Source organism: Triturus cristatus, chromosome 6 (genome assembly GCF_964204655.1).
Source record: "Triturus cristatus chromosome 6, aTriCri1.1, whole genome shotgun sequence".
Taxonomy (NCBI): Eukaryota; Metazoa; Chordata; class Amphibia; order Caudata; family Salamandridae; genus Triturus; species Triturus cristatus.
Window position 1 is genome coordinate 1724087696 of NC_140589.1, and position 26470 is coordinate 1724114165.

At 47.1% G+C, this 26470-nt stretch overlaps 1 protein-coding gene across 2 annotated transcripts in view; it reads right to left on the reverse strand.

Annotated features, from left to right (window-relative positions):
• RAB3GAP2 (RAB3 GTPase activating non-catalytic protein subunit 2) overlaps positions 1–26470 on the reverse strand; it is a 687447-nt gene that overhangs the window by 530855 nt on the left and 130122 nt on the right. For both annotated transcript variants that reach the window (XM_085612952.1, XM_085612951.1), the window contains exons 3-4: positions 11633–11753; positions 7716–7797 (exon numbers count right to left, since the gene is read on the reverse strand). In XM_085612952.1, coding sequence (XP_085469078.1) covers positions 7716–7797; positions 11633–11753 — 203 coding nt within the window. The remainder of the gene's footprint in view (positions 1–7715; positions 7798–11632; positions 11754–26470) is intronic.

The following is a 26470-nucleotide window of genomic DNA, read 5'->3' on the forward strand; positions in this document are numbered from 1 at the left end:
TATTAATCTCATCTAGCACAAAGAAACTGGGGTGAATGCATGTACGGGATTGTTTGAGCAAACAAGACTAATCCAAATAACCAATAACATTGGACAAACCACTAACTTTGGGTGCCAGAGCTGTGTGCTGCCCGACATATAGAGCTTGGATGCCTCGTCAAGGATAGTAAGCGCTATATAAATGAAATTACTACTACAACTATCAGTGTTATCTGCTACTTGATATCTTTCGCTCCGTCTACTGCAGACCATAAACTTCGCACTGGGAGAGGGTTGATGTGGGCCTTAGTATCAATTCAGGGCAGGAGTAAGTATAAATATCTCAGCTAGCTTCTTGAATATATCCTATACTAGAAAATGCTACTTCAATTGGCTTAGAAACTGAATCATCAATGGTAGTGCCTTAAAAAGGACTTGCATTTGAATCACTAGCCAAACTATCAATCCCTCTGTTACATCCTCTTTGCTGCAAAAATGAACAAACAGCAATTCCAAATGCTATGAGAATAAGCAACAACTCACTGTGCTCTCTTGCAGCCAATGCTACAAAAGCAAAGGCAAAAGCAGGTAAAAAAGATTACTGCGTAAGGCTACATCAACTGGAGCCTCTTTACAGCGTAGTGATGATGTGCAGCTGGATGTTCTTGTCATTGCTGCACTACTTCCTTGTCTGTCTAAGCATTCTTATGAGTGATAGGGCCAAGTGCAGGCTTGTGCATGTGTTCAAGAGCTAGGAGAGACTGTCCTAGTACAAAATTATCACAGACATGAAAGTGCAAGACTTTCCAAAAGCAAAGACTTTGCAGCCCATAAATTCAAGTTTTTTTAAACTTTCTATCCAGAGGTGCTATGGGAATAGTATTCTGATTTTGCTACAAGGAACTCGCTTGGACTACAAAGGGTTTCTCCCCAGCAGTCATGACAGGGTCCAAAAGAGCTTCCTTAAATGGAAGCAAGGGCTTCGTCACTGAGAAAAGGATTGTAAGATCGACATACTAATGACAGTCTTCTCCACAGACAGCAAGTTCATTTACATGGCTTTAGCTGCTTTTCTTATAACAGTAGTAAAGGAAGAGACCTCCTCTGAAGGAGGGTCATAGACAAAAGGGATGTCTCTTTCTGGTAAAGTGCCCAGGCCACTTGCATGGTTCAAGCCAGAATCAGGGTTATGAGGGAGAAGGAGGTTATAAGCCTCCAAATCATCATCTTTTGTGTGACCATAAATCTCATTCGGCATAGCAAGGTCCTCTGAGTTGAAGCCAAACAACCGTTCCATCTAGGTGAAACTCGGAAGGTGTTCACATTAAAACCCTCAAGAATCTGCTACTTCCTCAATGCTGTTCTATTTACCTTGGGAACTTAAAATTCGATAAAGCTTGTCTATGAGTGCCAGGGCATGTACGCCTAGAATGTCGCAGGCATGCATTCTTTGTTTGCTCTGATTTCTGTTGTGCCACTCCTGTGCAACAATAAAAGCTTATGCAGTTGATAGTCACTCTAAATGATGCAGGGTACAGTAATCTATCTTTAGAAGCCTGCCACTCTTTAAACTCATTAATGTCTACAAAACATTTTTGTGTGTGTCTGAGTTGTATGGCAAGGAACTGCGCGAGCAGTCAAGCCAAAACAAAGGGCCCACAGCCGCTCCATTGGATGTTTAATGACTTCTCCAATGTCCAGGGTGGTGGTTGATAATTTGCATGTTAGTCACTCTATAGAACTAAGAAATTTGAAATGTAATTAGCTGTATGGGTGATGGATATTGGTGCTGGTTGAGAGGGGCTAAGGCAGGTAGTCTTAGCACGCTGACTCTTTACGGGTCTATTACAATGATTTCCTTAATACTAAATTACTTTGATGTGTTGGTTGACAATATTCATTTGTATCACAGAAATTTACTTTTTTCTTTCTTTGGTGAAACATATGGGATTTTATTATTTTTCTTACTTGATCACACTTGGTCTCCTTTTTCCCCTCTGAATCTTTTGGCTGACGTTTGTGTGTTTTACAAGTGTGGGCTTTATTTTGCATAAGATACAATTTATATTGAATATTATTGTTGACAGAGGAGATGGGAGCCCTTGTAGCTGCAACTGTAGCAAATGCAGATGGTGATTTTCCCCTAGCAGTGGAGGTTAAGTAGTGTTTCTAAGGTGGGTGGGCTAGATTTCAGTGTGGCATGGATAGGAAGCAAATTAAAAAAGAGAAAAAAGCATGGGCAAATGAAATGCACAAATTTGTAAGAAGGCACAGGCTGGAGAATATAAGAAGTTGGTGCAAGTAGCTTCCAGATATATATATATATATATATATATATTCAATGAAAAAACCATAGGTTTCACACATGTTATAGTTAGCTGGAAATTTTACTGATAAAAAAACCAATGAAATTCCCCCGTTATAGTTACTGTAAGCAACTATAACTCACGCGACCGCAATCCTCTGCTGATGCTAATACTGTATTTAGACACTTATTTGCCCATGTCTTCTTCCATGAAATTTTAGCTATACATATTTTACAATATTTTTTTTTCATAAAGACACATATGTCATCACCAGAGGATTACGGTCGCGTGAGTTATAGTTGCCTACAGTAACTATAACGGGGGAATTTCATTGGTTTTTTATCAGTAAAATTTCCAGCTAACTATAACATGTGTGAAACCTATGGTTTTTTCATTGAATTAGCAAGGTTTTTTAAATGCTAATTCCTAACTATAACGTGTGTGAAACCTATGGTTTTTTCAGTGAATTTGTACGGTTTTTTAAATGCTGAGTTACTTTACGCCATTCGTGGCGTGCACGCCCACTTAACGCAGTTCGTTCCGTGCGCGCACGGTGCGCTTCGCACCGCGCGCCCACTTTACGCAGTTAGTGCCGTACACGCAAGGTGGGCACGCAGTGCACTACGCGCAACGCGTGCCCACGTTGCGCACATGGAGGACATATTATGCGCTTCCTTGTGATAGGTAATCTGTTAAATTTAATTTGTAAGTGATGACAATAATATGCCATGCACAGAGAGTGTTTTTTTTTTTTTTATTAAAATTTTTAGCGTAAGCGCACCGTACGCGTACGGTAAGCGTAATCGGCGAAATTTTCAAACAAATAAAAATTTACCGTTTTTGGCCTTGGGGGATCTTTGAGGACTCAACTAACATGGCTATGTGCATGGGCGCTGTCTAAACAGCCCCTTTATATGTTTTTTGCCTTTGTTTACAGCCCCCCCCTCAGAGTGCGAGAGAGAAAATGGTGGCCGCCGCTTCCTGGTTTCGGCCGATTCGAATGTTTACTAAGATCTAACAGCCAATCAGAATCGCGCTCGCGCACGCCACCGTACGCGTACGGTAAGCTTACGGTAAGCGTACCGTAAGCTGGCTCAGATATATATATTGATTTAAAGGCTATTTTCTCAGAATCTACTGAACAGATTTACACCAAACCTACAAAAGGCACTTCCTTGACCTGAGGACTACCTCTCTGCCAAATTTCTAGTAATACTGTTCAGCCGTTCGGGCTGTAGCCCTGTCTAAAGGTCCTATGGAAAAATGCATGGGGAAAACGCGTTTTGGGACCCCCCTTTTATCTCAGCCCCCGCTTGACGAATCCCCCCGAGACTTTCAGGGTAGGAGCGGAGCGTAGCGCCCCACCTATTTTGAGAAATTCGCGAGGATTCGTCGACCGGCGCCAAAGTTATTCAAAATAGAATGTTGCGGATTTCCTATGGAAACAGGGTCCTAACTATAACTACCTACTGGCGACCGCCAGTAGGTAATATATATATATAAGAGAAATCATACTTGCTACTTAGATTATGAAAGGGCTCAATGGAGAAAAAAATAATATCTGTTGAGATAGTTTAACCAATGTATTGTCTTTATATTCTGGCCAAAATCTCTTGTCTATTTATAAATTGAGATACCAAGTGATAACTTTCTATACTTAAGGAGTAGGAATACACAGAGTGGCTAGCGTTTTCACAGAATTACTCCTGGTAAGTGAAAAGACCACATTCATATGGGATATGGTCTATAGCTGACAATCAGGAAGGCTCCTATTCATTCACTGTATATTTGCTGTGTGGTCCAAGCCGGCACTCGAAGTTCAAACAGTGCCCCGATCTGTATCATGTATGGGTTCTTTCATTGTATTATTGATCCAGAATTGGACACATCCAATTCCTGAAGTGCTATCAGAATAACCAAAAATTGCAGTACAGTAGGGGACACAATGAGAGTCCTTGATTGGTTGACACCTGCTGAGTGATCAATTCAACTGTCCATGGATGCACCTTTTTTCGAATCTGCACTCTCACCATATTTACATTGGTACTCCCCCACACACTGCTGTGTACCCAACATAGAGGTTAAATTATTTTGTCCTATCTTGTGCCACTATCCCTAACTGTTGATATTCCAAACCGCTCACTCGATCCAGTATTGATCAGCTTGTATTTAAGGTGAATGGGTTTGTAAATGAATTGTGTGAAGATGCCATTGGCAATTATGGGGCAAATAAGGACATGTTTAGAATGCTCAGAAGAAAATTATTCTGTCTCAATTACTTCTTATCTGGTTGCTGTTGAAGCCAACCATGACTGATTTGTTTATGGCTGGTTCATGTGAAGTGGAATGGTGGGCAATAAACGAGGGTCAGGAATGCAACTGTGAGTAACTACCAGAGGCTGATATTAAATGAAACGCTCTACACATAACTTTTTTGTTTTCCTCAGTGTAATGTAGCATGCATCACAATAGCCTGTGCTAATAACTTACACTCTTTGACATATTTCATTCCTCCATCCCATAGGCATGATTACTTTCCAAAAGTTTGTCAATAACAACTCTTTCAATACCATATTCCAGGCGGTTTTAGATGTACCCTTCAATAACCAAGAGATCATTAACACCATTCTATTGCTACTTATAATGTGGTTATAGGTATTGATGGCCTACCCGCAGAGCTGGTTAAGACCGGTACTAGTACTCCTATTTTTCATGAATTCCTGAAGGAAATTGCACATGATATGCTCTCACCTGAATTTTGGAATACAACTGACTGGATTGATTGGAATGGGCCTCTTGGCATCGACTATCTTTATAATATGAATAACAAGATCTACACCAAGATTTTAGCCCCACACCTTGCACCATCGATTCATAATTTATTTGTTACTAACCAGCAGGAGTTCATGTATAACAAAAATATGATACAGCATGCGACTAAGCTTTCTACTTTATTTACTACAGTCACTGTTCAGGAGGGACCTGGGGCAATAACCCTGTTGGATGCCAAGAAGGCATTCAACAGTGTGAACTGGTGGTTACTCTGGGAGCTTTTGCTTACTTCTGGGTTTGGACATGGTTTGTAAATATAATACAATATAAAGCAATCTCAAAGCGGGGTTTTATCGGTTATCTGCCATTGGTAAAAAAGGTCAGAATTGGTATTCTAACAAAATTCTAGTATTTATTTAGGCCAGTCTCAATGTAGGTTACTCGACACTTTTTGTAACAGTTGGATCCACCCATTTTTAGGTTTTTTGTGAGTATGAAGATCCACTTCAGACACTGTGGTTTCTGAAACTTTCTCATCTAAAAGGAAAGGGGGAGGGGGAGGGGTTAGACTGTTCTGTGTTTACTGGGTCGCTTTGCCCATCCTGTGCTGCTATTAATGAGTAGGGGATATGTTAGGTGCATCCTGCACTTTTGATCTGCTCTTGGAAAAGCACCATAGGCATTATCTGGCAGATTAAAATTTAACTCTTTATTATAAAAAGGTTCATTCTAGATTGAAATCAGTTCTATCAAACAAATTCACAAGAATGACCTGGCTGGTACCAAAGAAACATAAAACTCAAAATATGCTTGATGTTCATATAAAAATCATTGGCTAACATACTAACTCCACATGGTACCTAACCCTATTCCCCATCCTTTAAACTGGTAAAGGGGAATGGAGGAAGGATGGGGATGCAGACAGACATGGCTCACAAATAAACAATAAACTGAAAGAACACTAACTTAAATGAAAACCTCCCTCAACCAATGTAATAGATAGCAAAGGAATTGTAAAATATAAATATCACTTAGCATTCTACTTAGAATCCAGTATAGCTCTTTCTCTGCTTACTCTCTAAGAAATCACAGGCCAGCTGAAGTTGGATAAAGAAGTGGACCTTGTCATTCTTAACTACTAGAAGTGTGCAAGAGCTAACACAAGAATGCAGAAAAAAGTATGTGGAGGATCTTTTTTTCAAAATTGTTTGAGATTTTTGCTACATTCTTTTGTGTCCTGTAACTCAGATCAATGAAAATCAACGCCTTGCTGTCACTGATGGCTGGATCTTTAACTTTTCCTGCAATAAGTTAACTGCCACTATATTATGCATCACAAAAGTCCATCTGGATTTACCAGCCAAGGCCTCACGCAATAATGTGGGTTATCCTGCAGGCCTCCAACGAAAATCAAGGCCGCCCAAAAGGTCCTAAGATTTCAGAAACTATAACAGAAAGGACTTGACAACTTCTCCGATCAAAAGCAGCGGAAGACCGGAGCACTTGCATTCTCGAAACTCACAGCATTCTATGTGATCAATGTCTCTCAGTAGGAGCACCGTGGCACCTGTTGTGTATTCCTTAAAAGACTCATGCTGGCACAAGTTTGTCTGGTTCTGGATTTTGGTCTCCAGTGCCATACATTCCCCTTGAGATCAAGAAATATTTGCAATCCTCGAGGCCTTGTCGTTGCATTAGTGTTCGATATAAGCTATTATATGGTCTATATTTCCAGTAGTTGCACTGAGATCTTTCAAGATGTCTAGTAGAAGTGCTCATCCCTAGGTCATGTTGGCCTCCAGAGATATGTGTCTGCCCCCCCATAACTGACTGATGATGAGTTTCAGGATGTCTGGGGCAAACAAACCTGCTTTTATTTATGGCATTTACTGCTCCCATCCCAGCATGTTTTTCCTTTGATTTCTGTCGTCTATAACAGCCACGCATCAGCCGCGGCCAGGAAAACACTGCTATACACAATTATCACAAATTCTAATCACACACACACACCAGAGGTGACAACAGGAGACTATCTGAACTCTACTCTCATCTGCTGCACCAGTTTCAAACCTCCAGCAGTCCCAGCCGCCAGACTAGCAGGCTACCTAAGAAAAACTGTGCAGTGTTGGTTCACTGTAACGACTACTGCAGACACAAGCACAGTGGATCCTCTCTCGGTATTACAGCCAGAGCCATCACACTTCTCCGGCCTGCATCTCATACATCATTGGTCCCATCATGGATTGCCATGGCCTGCTCCAATATCCCAGCTGTCATCTTTGATCAACACTAGGAGACACCAGCTTCAATTGCTCAATGTTTCTTACATTGGGGGGTAGGGGGACTCCCAACTCTACACAATGGACACAGAACATTCTCTCTTGACTCAGATGTACAAACCTTCTTCCCATGAGCTTACACAAGCCCCAAAGTGGCTGGACTCAGCCACGGGAAGAGAGCCACATCAGAGTTGCTTTATTTTCCCTGGAAATATTTCCCAGATTTTAACTTGTGCGGGGAAGCTATTTTCTATAGTCCCACGATTTTGGGATTGTAGATAAGTATTCAGTTCACAGCAACAAATTATGATGGAAATCACATTAAAGATGAGCTACAGTTAGATGCAAAATTAAATACACACAATAAAACTCTACTTACCCCTCCTCAACATTCAAAGAGCCACTCCAGCCTACGTCATAGTGCATTTCTTCCTTGCCCTTCTTGCTTGTTTTCCATTTTGCTGGGTTTGAAAACAGAGAAACTCAACTACAGTAACAAAATAATCCAAAAGAGGTATGTTGGAAAATATTTCCAACTCAAATGTCTACATCATGCATACCAGAACGTGGTGTAATATGAGGATTTTTCAGATTTTTTTTTTTTTTAAAAACAGTAGCAACTAACCACAGGCTAAAACAATCATACAACCAACCACATTTAACTCTCTCTAGCTAAGCTGTTAAAAACTGAAAGCACACATTGCAGTGCATAACTTTGATGTCCCTGAGTTCTTTCTACCTACATTCAACTTTTCAGTGCTTCTACTTTTCATCCAGTGCAGATTTACAATCCTTCCTAAAGGTTTAATACATTTTCTATAACAAACACAACATGCAGGTTCCCGAACATCATCTATTTGTACAAGTGCCATACTGAAAGAGGAAAGCTACCTCTTCTTTCGTTAAACGTAAATGTATGTTCATAGAGGACTATCTACAACATAGTGACACAGATGCAAATGTGTGTGGTCTTCCAGGATGGGTCTCGACCAACCAGGAGATGCAGGGGCCTACTCACCAGGAATTGGATTCCGCTGAAAAGGTCACATGACCTTTACAGGAGCGTGCTTGGAAACCTGCGCTCAGCACCGCTTTCCATGAGTATTCCAAGGAAGGTCTGCCATGTTAGTGTCAATCTGAGAGAGAAGGTTTACAACTAACTTTGTGACCTGGGTCTTTGATTTCTAATCCCAATTTTGCTTCCATACCTAATATCACCATGCACCTCAATACTTCCACCTACAAACACTTCGAGCCCTTTGAATCAGAACAGGTGCATTAATATGAACACTTTTTACAGCGAGGGAGGACACAGCTGTACGGATATTAACATTTGTACATCCACAGGCAGACTAACAGTCCTTAACGTGGCATTGTCTGGGCAGCACACTGCGGTCCTCTGTGTGGACAAAAGGCACCGCCAGCTCAACCTCTCTGAATGGGTCTTCAAAAGATGTTTATTTCAACAGCTTCAGTTGAAAAGATAAGCATCAAGGTAGATGGAGACGCCCTTTTCCACAGAAGTCCTCTTCCGTATCACCTTAAGGAAGCTGAGGTTCAACTCACTCAGCAAAAGTGTTTTCCTTGACTGGTGATGTGTTCAGAGATTTACTTCCATTAGTCAGTTACACGACTGACAGAACCCTCATGATCCAAATAACATTTCCCATATTTTACTACAACTAAAAAGTGCAGCTAACTGTAGTGGTTAACTGAGAGTACTCAAAATTATAGCTTCTATGCTTTAAAAAGGCATTTACAAATGTTGCATGTAGATGTATTAGCAAGTCCACAAGGCAATCTATATTAAACAAACAACTAATGTTAAACTGGTTATTTATTATATTTAAAAATATCTGTTATTGGCATACATACACACTGGACAGCTTTAATTGATTAACACATCTGACCTTTTGAGTCAGACCTACATGCAGAATAGTCCATGGATTTATTTCAACTGATGAATTTTAGACTACACTAAACAGCATGAAAGGCACGTCTCACCTGAAATACAGTGTAGGTTTTACCCCACCCACTTATAAATGGACAGAATGTCAGCTGACTGATCAAACAGCACATAAGTCAACCTCCACAGATAAGGACTGGGCATGTTGCCTTCAAACACGTGTTGTTTAACAGATTAAAAATAGCACACTAGGCTTGTGAAGAGAGGATCTTCCCAAGGGAACAAATGTTTCCACTAACCCAGTTGCAGATTGAATGTATTAATTTATCTGTTTGTGTATTTATTTCCAGAGTTTTGTATCACGCCATCTTAACTATTGCTTAGGGAGCCCTTGATGGAACAGAATAAAGCTGCTGGACAGAGTTGTACAAACAGTTTGCTCCTTTGTTGCCTCAGATGGCAGAGGTACACAATCAGATGGCAGAGGTACACAATCAGCCTGCTCTAGTCTCTAGATCAACACTTGGTAAGTCGTTTTCCAAAACTATGGCATCTAATATAGGTCACTTTCACTTTAGAAGGGTAAGGTGGGTCTCTCCCAAAACCCATTCTGACCCCAGCACGTCCAAGCATTGTTGTTTTGGGTAACAGCATAACTAAGAAATAGAACAGGCAGTATGAGCATCATGCTGCATGGGTGTAAGCGTAGGTAATGCATAAAGCGCATCACAATCTGCTCCGATGCATTCACAATTGACACGGATACCCATGACAGGGGTGGCCTCCTAATCTCGCAAATTACATGCCGGTTGTTGTAACCAGAAAAAGAACATATGCTCTGGGTTTACCAGCAATCCTTCAAATTTCCCTGAACTTTGAAAAAGGCAGTTTTCTTCTGCAGTCCCAATCCTTAACTATCAATTCCACACCTAAAATCCATTACTACTGCCGTTTGCTATCAGGTGAGTCTGAGCCCAACTCCATAAGGGCTTATTTCCAAAAGCTTCTTCCACCTCTTGGCAGACAGATGCCAGATGCAGGTGTGGCTTGAACACCTTGTAATTTCTCCCAACCTCCCACACCTCCACTCCAATGGCTCGGATGGGTGGTCCTAAAAACATCAATGTTTTGTGTCTGAAGTCCTCTCACATATTGAACTCTGCCAAACCAAGACTCCTCACTGAACTGCCCCACTGCACCTCTACCAGGGGTTCTACCAGTGCTTGGCAGACTGAGTTGAGAGGCTGAAGAAGGCCCCATTGCCCTGGTACAATGGTGGAAGACATCATGTGATATATCAGTCCATAGACCCCTCTCAGTTACTACGTTAAATCCGCAAAACATCCATGCACCCGTAAACATTTTCATGAAATACAGGTTTCAATCAGCCCTGTTAGTACATGATCTCCGATTATGCAATCGATACAGTGAACCATCAAGCAAAAGTCCACCATTAAATATCACTGTCTGCTGGAGTGAGTAGTTGGGATATAGTTGATGATGCATGTGCCCATCCTATTAAATGCTGGAATGATAGGCAGAAATGGTAAATTAACGTCAAATCAAAAGGAAGAGTTGGGAATGCACCAGCAGGAAACTGCAAATAAGACAGAGAAAGATCTCTAATGCTGATCAAAGGGAATAACATCACTCAGAAAATACCTGCTGAAAGTGCACATATCTGATGTAATCAGCTGCAGCTTTCTAAAAGGAAGCAACAAAACTGAGGAGGTAGGACTCAGTAGCCTATAGTTTGAGACCATTAAACAGAAATATACAGTTTGACTTTAAAATTAAAGCAATACAAATAATAGAACATAACAAATAACCAGAATTCTGAGTAGTCCAAAAAGCAGAAATATAAGAATAGAGTTGACATGTTGTATATTTGTTTTTTCACACATCAGACAAACTTCTACCTACCTAACCCTACCTCAAACAATAAAACCCTGCATTTCTCACCCACAGATTATGCTGAGACTTGTACCAAGAAAGTTATCACTTGCTAATGGTCATGGAGGCTGCGTGGATGTTTATGGGGCACCCCTCTTTATTACAACATATGTCTTAACACAGATAAATCCACATTAAACATGCACTTGTGCCTAAATTATTTTACTCAGTGGAGCACATTCGTACTAGTCCCTTCATATGTTGCAATAAACTGCAGTGTAACTAATGGTTTTCTATGTCACTAGCTGCAAACCAGACAACCCCTGGAATGCTGTTCACTGACAGTGTTAGGGATTAAATACACAATGTATTATTGAGAGAGGGAAGCCCATTATTGGCAATTAACTATGAGAAAAGTACTTTTCGGAGATAGATACCAAACTATACTGTAACTATTGGACATATCCTGATCTAAAAATGTAACAATTAATACTTACGCACTAAAAACACTGCTTTCTGCTCTAGAGCGATTACCATAAGATCATTAGCTGGTGAAAGCGATACAACGCAATCCTGAAGCCAGGCATTGGCAGCAGCCTTTGATGCTGGTTCTTCTTCCTATGTAGGACACAAATACAGATTTAGTTCTTATATAACTTATTTTCAATATTTGTATTCTAACAGTTACTTTAGCAGTATTACATTTTCAAAAGAAAATCAATGATAAAACGCAGACTGTAAATATTAAGCACATGCAACGAACATGGAACAAACAAATGCATAAACAGCATCACATGAACAACCCAGATGGTAGTCTTTTGACTGAACTGCAGAAACTGGACTACATGCGGATCTCAACTCATGGCAATATCTGCTGCCAGTTGAAGGTGGCGTATACAAAAAGAAGTGCCTCCCCCGCTGAATTTCACCATTTCATAAAGGTACAACACACCTGAATCTCAGTGACTGCAGGCACAGATCGAGGGTGGAGGAACAGGGGGATAAGGAGGTGTTAAAAAAGAAGAAAAAAAACATAACTCCTCACCGAGTCTCTCCTCGTTGTCCCTCCACTCCGTCAGAAACAGGAAACACCCAGGATCTCCTAAGCCAATCACAACATTGCAGTGCACCGTTGTGATTGGTCTGACCGCTGTGGTTTGGTGATCATACAGGGAATAGGAGCCTGGGCCTGTTCTCCACCCAGGCTGCTATACTGCCTGGGTGGAGAACATGAAAAGTGTGCATGACTGCTGGCAAAACAGTCTTGTGCACTTACAGCATGCCATCACTCCTCCCCCTGCTCCTCTGTCACCAGAGCAGCCCCGCCCGCAAAGCTGCAGCAGCAGGAAAAAATAAATTGATAACCTTGAGTTATTATCATTTTATTTTTCCTTTATTTCACTGCTGCAAAGCAGTGGCCGACGCTCCTCCGCCTTAGTGAAGGAGACGCCACTGCTGAATCTATTATAACCCAAAATCCATTTCATACTCTACATTTACCGGCTCTTACCAAAATGTGCATCAGTTTTTTCAAAGTTAGGTCAGAGCATGTTTCAGATCAATGACATCATTTAGCATGTTTAACCAAGTTGTGCTTAGATGTGTTCCCAGTAAAACATGGTGAATCACCACAGTGATTGCAAGTACACAAAAGTAAGCAATTCTGCATAAATGAATAAGGATTTAAATAGTTAAAACACTGGGGTCAAATAGCTAAACACAGGGTTCTTAACATGCAGTCTTGTTCTGGAACGTCGGGCACTCAAAAGGTTTATGTGGGGACAAATTTACAGTTATTTATTGCCCCACTGCTAAAGCCAAGTGGTCAAATTATGGACCAGGTTTAGAGCAATAAGATGAAGCCCTTAGAAGAATCCTTTATACATCTTTTTAGGTCCAATTCCCGTTGTTCCTCTTGATGTCGCCATTTTTGATCTTCTCACACTACCAAACAGAAGCAATTAGGAGTGAGCCCAAAATGGCGCTCCCCTCATCAATCCTTTAACGCCCTTCTGTGTGTCGGACGGTCGGGATCCGTCCGACGTCATGGGTGGCGTGTGCGTCGGGCGGATCCCGGCCATCCTAGCACCCACCCACGGGGGTAAGCGCTGGCGCTCTCCCCGTGGAACGCCCATCTACGTGCCCCCACCGGGGAAGGCAGGGAAAGCCCTTCCCCTGACTCCCCCCAACCCCCCTCCACGTCATCAATGACATCAGTGCGCGAGGCGCGCTGATGTCATTGAAGGATTCCCAACGCAGTGGAAGCCATTTGCTTCCAGAACGTTGGGAAGAGAGGTGGTGAGTTTCTCCTCGGGGGAAGGGAGTATTTAAACAAAAGAGGCATCGGGGGAAAGGAAAACTCTTTCCTTTCCACAGATGCCTCTTTTGTGCATTCCTGCTGCAGGATTGTGCAGCAGGAATGCCCACTAGACACAAGGGATTTATTTTTATTTTTTTAAATATTTGCAATGACTGTTGGGGGGGGGGGGGGGGGGAAGCGGCCACTTAGGCAAGGGTCACTCCCCTCATGGGGGCAATGTTTTTTGGGTTTGTCTGCCCCCCTGGGGGCAGATTTTTTTTTTTTTTTTTTAAATGTGGCCCACTGGACCACCAGGGAATACTTAGTGGGGAGTGGCCCCTTGGGCAAGGGTAACGCCCCTTTGGGGGCTATGTTTTTGGCTGTCTGCCCCATGGGGGGGGGGGGCAGATCTCGCCTTTTTTTTTAATCTAGGGCCCACTAGGCCACCAGGGATTTTTTGGGGGGAGAGTGATCCCTTGGGCAAGGGTCGCTCTCCTTTGGGGGCTGTGTCTTGCCATGTTTGGGCCCATTAGACAACCAGGGATTTGTTTGTGGGGAGTGGCCCCCTGGACAAGGGTCGGTCCCCTTTGGGGAGCATTAATTTTGCTGTTTCTGCACCCCTGGGGGGCAGATCGGCATATTTTTTTTATCTGTATGGCCACTAGGGCACCAGGGATTTATTTGTGGGGGAGTGGCCCCGTGGGCAAGGGTCGCTTCCCTTTGGGAAGCATTAATTTGGCCGTTTCTGCCCCCCTGAGGGGCAGATTAGCTGATTTCGGTTTTTTGTATGGCCATTATGCCATCAGGGTTATTTTATTTTATGTTGGGGAGCTCCCCTTTATGGGAGGATGATTGTGGCCATTTCTGTCCTCTTTGGGTGGCAGATTCGCAGTATGTTTTTGTGGGTAAGATGTTTTTTAGGCCCATCTTTTTAAATTTTTGTGTTGGGGAGTGTCCTCAAGGGCAAGGGTTGCTCCCCTTTTACAGGGGTGAATATTTTATTTATACTCTTAGGCCCACCTACCCCTTAGCTTGGCTGGTGGATTGTATGTGGACTGGTGCATTATTTGCATATGTGACTAATGATTTTTTTTCTCCTTTTTATTCTAGTGTAAAGCTTTTGATTCCTGTTTACGGTTTCGGCAGTGGTTATTCTGCAGTTTTGCGTATTTGCATTTTTTTGTTAAGAAAAACATTTTTGTTGTATTTACTCTAAATGAGTATTATTCTCATGCATGGATGAATTTTTTGTAAGTAGTGTCATAATAGCAGCATATTTAGTTAGTGTTTTGTGCATGAAATTCTTTGCGATGTGTTTTGCGTTGTCTTATGTGTAATTTTTTTTTTTTCTTTTTTAGTGGGATACTGTTGGTCCTTAGTATGTCTGTGCAGAGTAGGTGGTGGTGAGTATAGCTGCTTCTGGCAAGTGAGTGGTATAGTGTTGGAGTATATAGGTTTTTGTGATAAAGCTACATTTAGGTTTTTTTTATTTTTTTTTTACAAAGGGTTTGTTGTTGTTGACTTGTTTGACAAGTTACCTTTATTAGTAAGCATTATGGCTAGCTGTAGAATTACTGCTCAGCAGGTGGTTGGTATGCTTCTTGAATCTTCCTCTGAGCAGGATTATGAGACTGACAGTGCGTCTGAGGGAGAGGAGGGAAGTGAAGATTCAGGCAGTGAGTTTTCTCTCCACATGGAATCATCGGATGATGAAGCTACTCTCGGAGCGGATGAAGCTACTCTCAGTGCGGATGAAGTGCCTATTTTAGAGGAGGACACTGATGTGCCGATGGTGCAAGAGGCATCTGGATTGCAGCCTGAGGCTGCTAGGCTTCCTACTGTAAGTGCTGGACTCTGGGTTGATCCAAACATGGTGCAGCCGGTGCTGCCTGCCTTTAGTGGTGATGCAGGGTGTAGAGTGGATTGTGAAAATGTTTTGCCTATACAGTTTTTTCAGTTGTTCATGGATGATGTATTTTTGGGTGAGATTGTTGAGCAGACTAATTTGTATGCTGAACAGTTTTTGAGGGACAACAGTGGCAGGCTTAGGCACCGCTCTAGAGCTACCCGGTGGAATCCCACAAATTTGGATGAGATGAAGTTTTTGGGTTTGATGGGCTTTATAGGGAAGCCGTCCCTGGCTTCATATTGGTCTACCAGTCCCTTGATGACAACGGTCATATTTTCTGCAATTATAAGCCGTGATCGGTATTTACTTTTGCTTTGGATGCTGCATTTTGTTGATAATGCATTTGCGTTGCCACGAGATAACCCTGACTGTAACCGTCTTTTTAAGATTCGGCCTGTTCTTGATCATTTTGTAGATCGATTTTCAGAGATCTATACTCCAGGCAAAGAAATATCTCTTGATGAGTCTTTGGTCCTGTTCAAGGGCCGTTTGGTTTTTAGGCAGTATATTCCTAGCAAGAGGGCACGTTATGAGTTAAGATGCATATGTTCTCTGAGAATAGGACAGGATATGTCTATAATTTCCGGGTGTACACTGGTATGGATTCCACTATTGACCCCCCTGGTTGTCCGTCCACTTCTGGAATTTCTGAGAAAATTGTGTGGGATCTTGCTTGAGGACTGTTTAACAGAGGCCACCATTTGTACCTTGATAACTTCTACACTGCTGTACCATTGTTTAAGGAATTGTTTAAAGTGAACACTTTTGCTTGTGGCACAATCCGCTCTAACCGTAAAGGTTACCCAAAAGAGCTTGTTTGCAAAAAGCTTCAGAGGGAACAGTGCAGTGCCTTGCGTAGTGAGGAACTGCTAGCTGTGAAATTTGTGGACAGGAGGGATGTGTACATGCGGACTACCATTCATGATGAGAGTACTTCACCTGTGACTGTTTGGGGTCAGGCTGCTGAAGTGTGCAAACCTGTGTGCATTGTAGACTACATTAAGCACATGGGTGGTGTCGATAGAGTAGATCAGAGGTTGGAGCCTGTCGCGGGTACTTGGGCCTCCCATATGAGTGAGGCACCATTTTTATCGGGGGGAACGCTGGGTGGTAGGAAATTTGTGTTTACCACAAAGAGCTGCTCCTAGTGTGATGACCCAAATGAGGTTACAAGAACATTGTGAGTATAGGAATCTCACGAAAAGTGACGGAATGGTCTCACACACCACCTGGTGTCATGCTTCATCATCGGCCAGTCCTCGCCCTCTAAAACCTTCGTTTGATAGAGGGCGGGCATACACCTGACGACAGGGATGCACTTCTAAATTACTAAGTGGGGGCCCGTGCTAATGTGAGTGAGGTTAAAAATCATTATAGTTATCAGGAATTCTGTTTTAATGTGACTGATAACTATATGATATTAAAAGCATTGGACGGTGAATGGGGTAGTTAGTGTCCCCTAGCCGTCTCGTGAGTGGTCAACATGTTTCTGCCGTGTCGGCACAGATAGGTCCAAGGCATTCATCAGGACCTAAATATACAGGGGGCTCCATTCTTACCAACTGGTGGCAAGAAACTACCACTGCGCGGGTATGGCAAAGGCCACTCTCCACTTCCTAAATGGCTTCCGAAGGTCAAGCCCTAATTGCAAGAACTACTTGCCCCATGGGGGGAGGGGAGGGGAAAATCCTGTTATCCGCTTGTCACAGGAAAGGTTTCCCTCATGTATCCTAGGCGACTGCTCCCGGTCCTCCCGAATGTAGGAAATTTGTGTCAACCCGGTGATGCCACAAAAGTGTGGAAAAAGCGATTTTTTTCAGCAAAATTTGAGGTTAGCAGGGGATTCTGGGTAAGAAATCTTTGGGGGATCCACGCAAGCCATACCTCCCTGCAATCCCCCCAGGTGTCTAGTTATCAGAAATGTGATGGTTTGGTAGGTTTCCCTAGCTGGCCGCCAAGCACGGGGCCAAAAACCCAGGTGACCCCCCTTGCAAAACCAGGATGTTTTGTGATAGGCAATTTTGATGTTGCCTCAATACGTTTTGGGCCCTTGCCTGTCGCGGGCACTAGGCCTACCCACACAAGTGAGGTACCATTTTTCTTGGAAGACTTTGGGGAATGCGGGGTGGGTGGAATTTTGTGGATCCACGCAGATTCCAGACCTTTGCACCACAGAAATGTGAGGAAAATGTGTATTTTTGGACAATTTTTTAGGTTTGCAAGGGATTCTGGGTAACAGAACCTGTTGAGAGCCAGTTAAGTCATCTCATCCTGGATTCCCCTCGCTGTCTAGTTTTCAAAAATGTATAGGTTTGCTAGGTTTCCCTAGGTGCCGTCGGAGCTAGGGTTCAAAAACTACAGCTAGGCACTTTGCAAAAAAGGGGTAATTTTTCATTGTGAAAATGAGGTGTGTCCATTTTGAGCAGTTTCCTGTCGTGGGCACTAGTCCTACCCACACCTGTGAGGTACCATTTTTATCGAGAGACTTAGGGTAACACAGAATTGTAGAGCAACTGTTATTACCTCTTGACTTTCAATGCATTTCTGCCTTCCAAATGAAAGACAATGTGTAAAAAAAGAAGTCATTTTGAAAATTGTCCTATAATTCTCATTCTAGAATGGGTATTCCCAATTTCGGAAATGTGCAAATATCTACTGTTTCTAAATTCTATATTTTGTTCCCATTTCAGAAATACATAGGTGTCTTTCATACCGATTTTTCCTTGTATACATTTTCCCAGAATAATTGCTATATACCCGGTATATAATAAAAAATCATTGCAAGTCGCTGCTCAGTTATTGGCTCTGGGTTCGTCGGGTTCTTGGTGAACCTACAAGTCCTATATGTTCCCACAACCAGAAAGGTCCAGCGGATGTAACGGTATATTGCTTTCAAACAGCTGTCATAATTAGAAAAAGTTACAGGTGAAAACGTTGACACAAACGGCTGTTTTTTTCAACTAATTTTCAATTTTTCCTATATTTAACTATTAGTTTCTATAAAGAAGCCTTGAAGGATCTACACAATTGACCCCTTGCTAAATTCAGAATTTTGTCTACTTTTAAAAAATGTATAGCTTTCCAGGATCTATTATTGCTTTCTTACCCATTTCTACCATTAACTGGAAGGAGATTGAAAGCACAAAAAATAGCACAAATAGGCTATGTCCCAAAAAAATGCCAAAACTGTGTAAAAAATGTTGGTTTTCTGACAAAAGTCTGCTTGTCCCTGAAAGCTGGGAGGATGGTGATTTCAGCACCACAACCTCTTTTTGATACCATTTGCAGGGAAAAAACCAGACGCTTTCATCTGGAGCCCTTTTTTCCCATTTAAAAAAATAAATAAAAAAAAAAAGATTTGCTGTATTTTGGCTAATTTCTGGGTACCCTCCAGGGGAATCCACAAACCCTGGGTACCTTTAGAATACCCATGATGTTGTAAGAAAAGGACGCAAATTTGGCGTGGATACCTTATGTGGTCAAAAAGTTACAGGGGCCTAAACGCAAACTACCCCAAATAGCCAAAAAAAGGCTTAGCACGGGGGGGAAGGCCTAGCAGCGAAGGGGTTAGGTTCTAGAGGGAATTCTGGTCAGTATTGGTCTAACTCCCATTCTATTAAGCAGGGCACGAGTCAGGGGTGCCCACTCGCACCCATGTTATTTCTGTAAGCGATCGAGCCTCTGTCCGTTCACTGCCGGCAGCTGGGTCATGACTAGGGCATCCACGTGCATACTGAAACCCATGTGGTGTCCTTATACGCTGATGATGTCTTGATCTAGTTTAATGACATTTGTGGAGGTGTGTTGACTGTGGAGCAGGTAACAGGCGTTTTTTAAAAAGGCCTCATGGTCAAGTGGCAAAATCCAGCTTGTTCCCCCTTAGTTCCAATTGTTCTGCACATTACATAGTTGTAGATAAGCACCTGGCTGCATGGGAGTCTTCGAATTTCCATTATTTAGATATCAAAGTGTACCACACTAACGAAGACTTACTTGATACTATCGTTGGGATGGTAGTGTCTTCACTCATGGCCTAAATCACATTTTGGATGTCTCTCCCCCTTGACGGTTCAGGTACATGTAACTCTCACTAAGATGCTAATGTTGCCATGGTTACTCCATTACTTCTACAATCTCCCAATTCCTTTGCCAATGAGCTTGTTCCGGACCTTAAATTGCATGATGATTGATTTAATTTGGCATATTCAAATATGCAGGGTTGTCTTAGGCAAGTTGAAGCATTCCACAGATTAAGGGGGACTAGGTGCTCCTGATTTTGAGCATTTTTACCTCCCGACACAGATGCAGAGGCCCACCAGCTGGCTCACTGGTCTTCATTTGCTTGAGAAGGGGGACACTGGCGGGTGGGACATACTAAATGTAATTCGGGAAATCTTCTTACCCAAATCTTTCTTGGCAAGGAAATCTAATAAGCGGTTACACATTGCTCATTATAGTTACCGTAGGGACCAGAACATCTCTCCAATTGCCCGGTCATAGATACCACGGGTCGACTTACAAAGTATCCGTAATTTCGGGAGTGTTACAGGAGGAGCCACAGAGACATGGGAACATTCTGGGATTGTTTGTGTGGGTGATTTATTCCAGGATGAGGCCTCATTTGACTCCATTGTTGAGCAGTTTGGTTACTGTTGGTCCAATTTCCTAATCTTAGGCGGCCTACAATCGCTTTGATTGGCTCACTATGGGCCATACCTCATATTGAGCATATCACTCACCCCCTGATCCAAACGTTGTTTACTGCTGGAGACTAATCTACTGGGTCACTAGAGTCATTCCAGACAGGTCAACGGATCACTTGGCAAACCTCTGCATTAAATAGAAAGACAAAGGGGGGCGTGGCTTGGCGCGCGACTAAGATGGTCGCAGCCCTGTAGAGCTCCGTCGTGTTGGTGCCCTTATCCTGGGATTTCTCCTGCAGGGGGACCCCTCCTGGGTGCTGTGGGCTGCGGCGGGGGCTGCTCGTTCACCCCCCAGCACATCGGCGTGACAGTCGGCACGCATGGGCATTGTGCGGACGGCGGGGGACGCCTGCAAGTTACGGCCGGCAGTCCCGGAGTGAGGCTGGAGCTCGGCGCCCGGCAGCGAGCCCGACTGGACACCGCGGCTTGGCGAAGGCCCTCTGGGCCGCGACAGTTACGGCGCCGGAGACCAGGATCCGGAGGTAGCACAGAGGATCCGTAGGGGTGCCAGTGCGGTGCACATGCTGTGATAAGCCGGCATTGAGGAACCACGCAGAGGAGCAGGTGTCCAGCGCTGACGGTGTGCGCGGCGGGAAGCCCTGGACGACGGACGACCTGGCCGGCTGCGGCGAGAGCGGGGTAGGCCTGACGACCCAGTGGGAGCCATCCTGCGGCCCGGAGCCCACCGAGGCGCGATCGCATTGCGGTGAAGGGGGAGGTGCTCCCCACTGCGACACCCGGCTGCCCGTGGTGAACTATGGCGAAAGGTAACGGGAAGGCCGGGGAGTGAGACGCCGCCCGGGGCCCGCAGATAGCGGGTCTTCCACTGCTGCCCCGCTGTGTGTCCTGGGAGTGCGACGCCTTGCCCTGAGGAACCACGCGGAGGAACAGGTGTCCGGCGCCGACGGTGTGGACGGTGGACAGCTCTGAGCGGCGGACGATCTGGCCGGCTGCGGAGAGCGGAGTAGGCCTGACACCCCAGCGGGAGCCACCCTGCGGTCCAGAGCCCACCGAGGCGTGATCACGTTATTGTGGAGGGGGAGGTGGCCCCCGTTGCGACACCCGGCTGCCTGCGGAGGACTATTGTGAAGGTAACGGGAGGGCCGGGGAGTGAGACGCCGCCCGGGGCCCGCAGATAGCGGTTCTTCCACTGCTGCCCACGCTGCGTGTTCAGGGAGTGCGACGCCTCGCGCAGGGTCATTGCTGGGAGCTGACTGGCGGTGCCCAGGCGCTCGACTACCGACGTGGAGGCCCACACGTGAGAGTCTGCGTGGGAGTGCAGCGAGTGGATTCACGGTGCTGCGGAGGGAAAGCCGGCTTGGGCTGGACAGGACTTGGTCGCTGGTCGCGTGGACTGCGTTCGGATGCCCACTGCGCAGCAATTGGTCATGGGTCGGCTGCGCAATGCCCAGAGGGATGGCCAGCCACCGGCGGCCGACCCGGGCCGGGTGGCGGCGCCTGGAGACTCTGGCCCAACTCCACAAACTGAGCTACTGGCGGCTAAGCTGGACTCTGTGCTGGCCGCGGTGGAGCGGATAGGATCCTCGCTCGAGCAAATGAGATCTTCCTTGGAGGCCCGCATTGACAAAGTCACCGTTGACTTCACGTTGCTCCACGCGGATCATCGCAAACTGGCGGACAAGGTGACGCTGCAGGGGCAGACTCTGCAAGAAGTGCGGCCGGTCGTGGCCACTCACACGGCCACCCTCCAGGACCTACTTGACCGCGTCCATGCTCTGGAGGATCGCGTGGACGATGCCGAAGGACGTTCACGGCGCAGCAATGTGCGCGTGGTGGGCCTGCCGGAGGGGGAGGAGGGGCGGCAGCCGGAGCACTACGTGGAGGAATGGCTGCGCGGCCTGATCGGTCCCGAGAAGCTTTCGCCGCACTTTGTAGTGGAGCAGGCCCACAGGGTACCAGCGCGGAGGCCCGGCCCCGGGTCTCGACCTCGGCCCTTCCTGTTTAAACTCCTTAACTACCGGGATAGGGATGTGGTGCTCCGGGAGACCCGGCGGATTGGTAACGTCGCCGTTGGCAATGGACAGGTACAATTCTTCCCGGACTATACTGCCCTGGTGCAGAAGCGCCGCAGCAACTATCTGGCGGTCAAGCGTCGCCTGCGTGAGTTGGAGATATCATACGCCCTTTTGTTTCCTTCCCGTCTGCGGGTGGTCACCGCCGACGGCACTCGCTTCTTCGATGCACCATCTGAGGTCTGGGACTGGTTGGAGGACACTGGGCGCAGTGATGGCCGGCGGCCGCCGGATGTGGAAGCGGCTCCGCGGCGTCGCAGGAGGTCTCGGCAACGCAGGGGGAGAGGACACCGGCGAGAGGAGGGACGTACCCTGGGAGTGGCCCCTAGCCCGGAGAGGAGCAGAATGGAACGGCAAGAGGCGCTGGAAGCGGTGGCCACTCTTGGGTCCCCGGACAGCAGGAGTGGGGAAGCTACCCGGGAGCAGGGTGGATTGGTGGCCAGCGGCTCCTCTTCCCCGTCCACTGTAATATCGGACGACCAGCTGCTGCCGCAGGTCACCCCACAGACCTCGGACCATGTCATGTAGGGCAGGGGTGGTGGGGAGGTTGGGGTCATCGCCAAAGATACTCCCCAGCGCTGGGCCCTGGCTCGTGTGGGCTGATGCCGCTTGGCCCGGGCCTGTGGGGTGGAGGGGGTGATGGGGGGTGGACGGGGGGGAGGCCTGTTGTCGGGGTATTTGGAGGGGTTGGCGGAGAGGATGAGATGGGGAAGAGGCGACTGGGCTTGTGTTTCTCTCTAGTGGGGTGCGCACCTGTTGTGCTAGACGTTCCCGACTGCGGGCATATGTTGTGGGGACCGCGCGCTCCTCCGGCTCACATTGCGCCCTGCGCAGGGGACGCCCTTGCACCGCATATACACAGGCACCTTTACAGGGGACCACACACATACAGCGACCACCACTCGCCCGCCCCATCAGCCAGAATTAGGCTCAGTTTAATATTGTGAGCGTTGCCTCATGGTTTGGACTAACACCCGCAGAGGGGTTTGCCCTGATGGTTACTTTGGCCTGTTTGGTCTGGTTTTGTGTTTGATTGTACGTTTACATGATGTTGTTCTGATTGGTTATCAATGCAGCTCCCTATGTAATCTAGTGACGGCCCTCTGCCTCCCGCTCTGGGGCGGTGTCCCTGGCCCCTGTCGCAGATCTCCATTTTGGATCTACACATGGCTGTTACCAATGTAGTCACGTGGCATGTCCGAGGTATGCACACGCCGGCTCGTAGGTACTCGGTCTATGCATACATGCAGCGACACGCAGTGGCCATAGCTCTCCTGCAGGAAACACATATGACACCGAGGGAACTGGACAGACTGCGCATGCGCTGGAGGGGACAGGTGTACGGCACCACATGCTCGGCGCACGCTAGAGGCACGCTGATATGGGTGAGGGCGGGTACCCCATTTGTTTGTTTGGAGGTGCTGGCGGACCCGGAGGGGAGGTATACCCTGGTACACGGGAAGATTGATGGGCAACAGGTACTGCTGGGGTCCCTTTATGCGCCAAATGTAGAACAGCCCTCTTATCTGGCCGGGCTGTCGACGGCGCTGGCGGCGTACGCTGGCCTTCCCTGGCTCTTGGGAGGAGATTTTAATTCCGTCCTAGACGTGCACTTAGACCGGTCCTTCCCACCCCTGCGGAGCACACAGGTGGGGTCGAACGCTAGGGCCCTGGCCGCCTGGCTATCGCAATGGACCCTGATTGACCTGTGGCGGAGCATGCACCCCGGCGACCGCGTCTACTCATTCTATTCGGCGGTTCACGGCCTCCATGTTCGGTTGGACAGGGTGGTGGGTACCCAATCGGTGCTTCCGTGGGTGGTTCGGGCGGAGTATATGGGCAGGACGCACTCGGACCATAACCCCCTCATCCTGGGACTTCGGTGGCGACCGGATAGACCTCCGGTTCCGACCTGGCGCCTTCAGACGGTGGCTTTGGAGCACTCGGAGTTTCGTGCCTCCCTGGGTACGGCGATCGAACAATACTTTGACCTAAATGAGGGCACTACGGATAGTGAGTTGTTGGAATGGGACGCCCATAAGGTGTATATTAGGGGGCACTGCTTGGGTGCGACGTGGAATATTCGTAGGCAGTTGGCGCGAACTCTCGCCGACCTGGAATCCCGCCTCCTCGCGTGTGAATTACCCGGGGAGGGTGGCGGTGCAGGCTCAAGTGGCTTATTGGAGCTCAGGGCACGCCACGCTGAACTTCTAGACCGGCTGCGCTGCCTTAATTATGCGGCTCACTCGGCTAGGGTGCACGCTACGTCGGATAGGGACGGGCGGCTCCTGGCCTGGCTGATTCGGCAGGAGACCACGCGAGCCCCTATAGGCGCCATTGCTGGCCCTGATGGTACGCTTGTCCATACCCAATGGGAAATTCACCAAGCATTCACGGCGTACTATACCTCTCTGTACCGGTCAACTGGAAGGAGAAGAGAGTGTGACTTGGATGAATTTTTGGGCAGTGTAGTACTGCCCGTGGTGCCGGAGGAGCACCATGACCTTCTGGAGGGCCCCCCCACAGTGGAAGAGATAGGAGATGCTGTCTCCTCGCTGGCGACGGGTAAGGCGCCGGGGCCGGATGGGCTCCCGGCGGAATACTATAAGGCCTACCGGGAGTCCCTGATACCAAAGCTCCACAGCCTCTACTTAACAGCTCTGGAGAACGGCACGTTACCGGAGTCGATGAAGGAGGCCTATCTGATTTCCCTACTTAAGCCGGGCCGCGATGCCACCCAGCTGGGGTCTTACCGCCCGCTCGCCCTGCTCAATACAGATTATAAAATCCTGGCGAAGATACTGGCGGAGAGGCTGGCGCCAGTGGTGCCTGCGCTGGTACACGGTGACCAAAACGGCTTCGTGCCTAAACGCAGCACCTCTCTCAATTTGAGGCGGTTCTTTCGAGTCATGGCGGAGAGCACCCGCCTCTGGCCCCGGGCAGGATGTCTGATTTTAGACCTGGAGAAGGCCTTTGATAGCCTGGAATGGGGGTACCTGGTGACTACACTGTCGCGATTCGAGATGGGGCTCGGCTTTCTCCAGCTGGCGGCTCTCCTGTATAAGGGTCCGACGGTGAGAGTGCGTACTGGCCCGTATGTTTCGGAACCCATTAAGGTCGGACGCGGCACCAGGCAGGGCTGCCCGTTGTCGCCCCTCCTGTTTGCGCTCGCAATGGAGCCGTTGGCAGCGACGCTTCGTAGGGACCTGGCGGACGGCATTCCGCTGGGGGATGCGGTGCACCAGGTATCCCTTTATGCGGATGACCTCCTAGTTTTTGTTAGAGATGTGTCTTCTATCCCTGTGGACTTGGAACGTGTCTTGTCCACTTTTGAACAGCTCTCGGGACTCCGGGTGAATGTGGCCAAATCCTGCCTCTATGCATTTCGAGACGACACTCAGGATCCCGCTTACCAGCTTGGTGGGGTACGAGTGCAGTGGCAACCGGACACCTTTCGTTACTTGGGAGTCCAGATCTATCGCCGGCCAGAGGACCTGGTGGAGGGCAACCTGGGACGAACCGTGACGGCGCTTCGGGCTCAGATGGCATTCTGGAGTACGCTAGCCCTGTCTGTCACTGGCCGAATAGCGCTGGTCAAGATGGTAGTGCTGCCTCGGTTGTTGTACTACTTTGCCAATCTGCCGCTGTACTTACCGGCGTCTTTCTTCGCAGGCCTCATGCGCTCCCTCCGGGATTTTGTCTGGGGAGCGGCACGCCACAGGGTTGCGTTGCCCAAGCTATGCCTTCCCGTTGGCCAGGGCGGGCTTGCAATGCCCTGTCTTGAACACTACTACTTGGCGGCACAGTTGCAATGGGTAGCCCGGTGGCTGGCGGACAGATGTCGGGAGGATACTGCAACAGCGGAGAGTCCTCCGATGGCAGTGGCGGAGCTTCTGCGGATCTTTCACCCGACGACGGGTGCTTCACGGCCAGCACCGGTGCTGTTAGCGGTGGCGTGCAAATGCTACCGCAGAAGCCTCCGGCTCACCAGTGCCAGGATCCCTTATGCCCCAGCTACCTGGAGGGTTCCCCTTGTGGCCGGGACACGCTTGGGGCCGCGGAGCTGAGAGACTGGCATGCGGTGGATATCCACACGTTGGAAGATCTCTACCGTGAGGGAGAATTGTTGTCGTTCGCGACCCTTGCGGAGGAGACGGGGCTAGCGCAGGGCCAGTTCCTCCGCCATAGGGCCCTGGTAGAGACGCTCACAGGGCACTGGGGAGACCTACGGGAGGAGCCGGAACAACACTTGGTGATGCAGTATCTCCATGTCTTGGGCCGCGGGGGACACCTGATCAGGTGGTTTGCTGCGGCATTACGCACACATGCTGTGCCAAGTCTGGGTGCACTACGCGAGAAATGGGAGGGAGACCTCGCCCGTCCCATGGCAG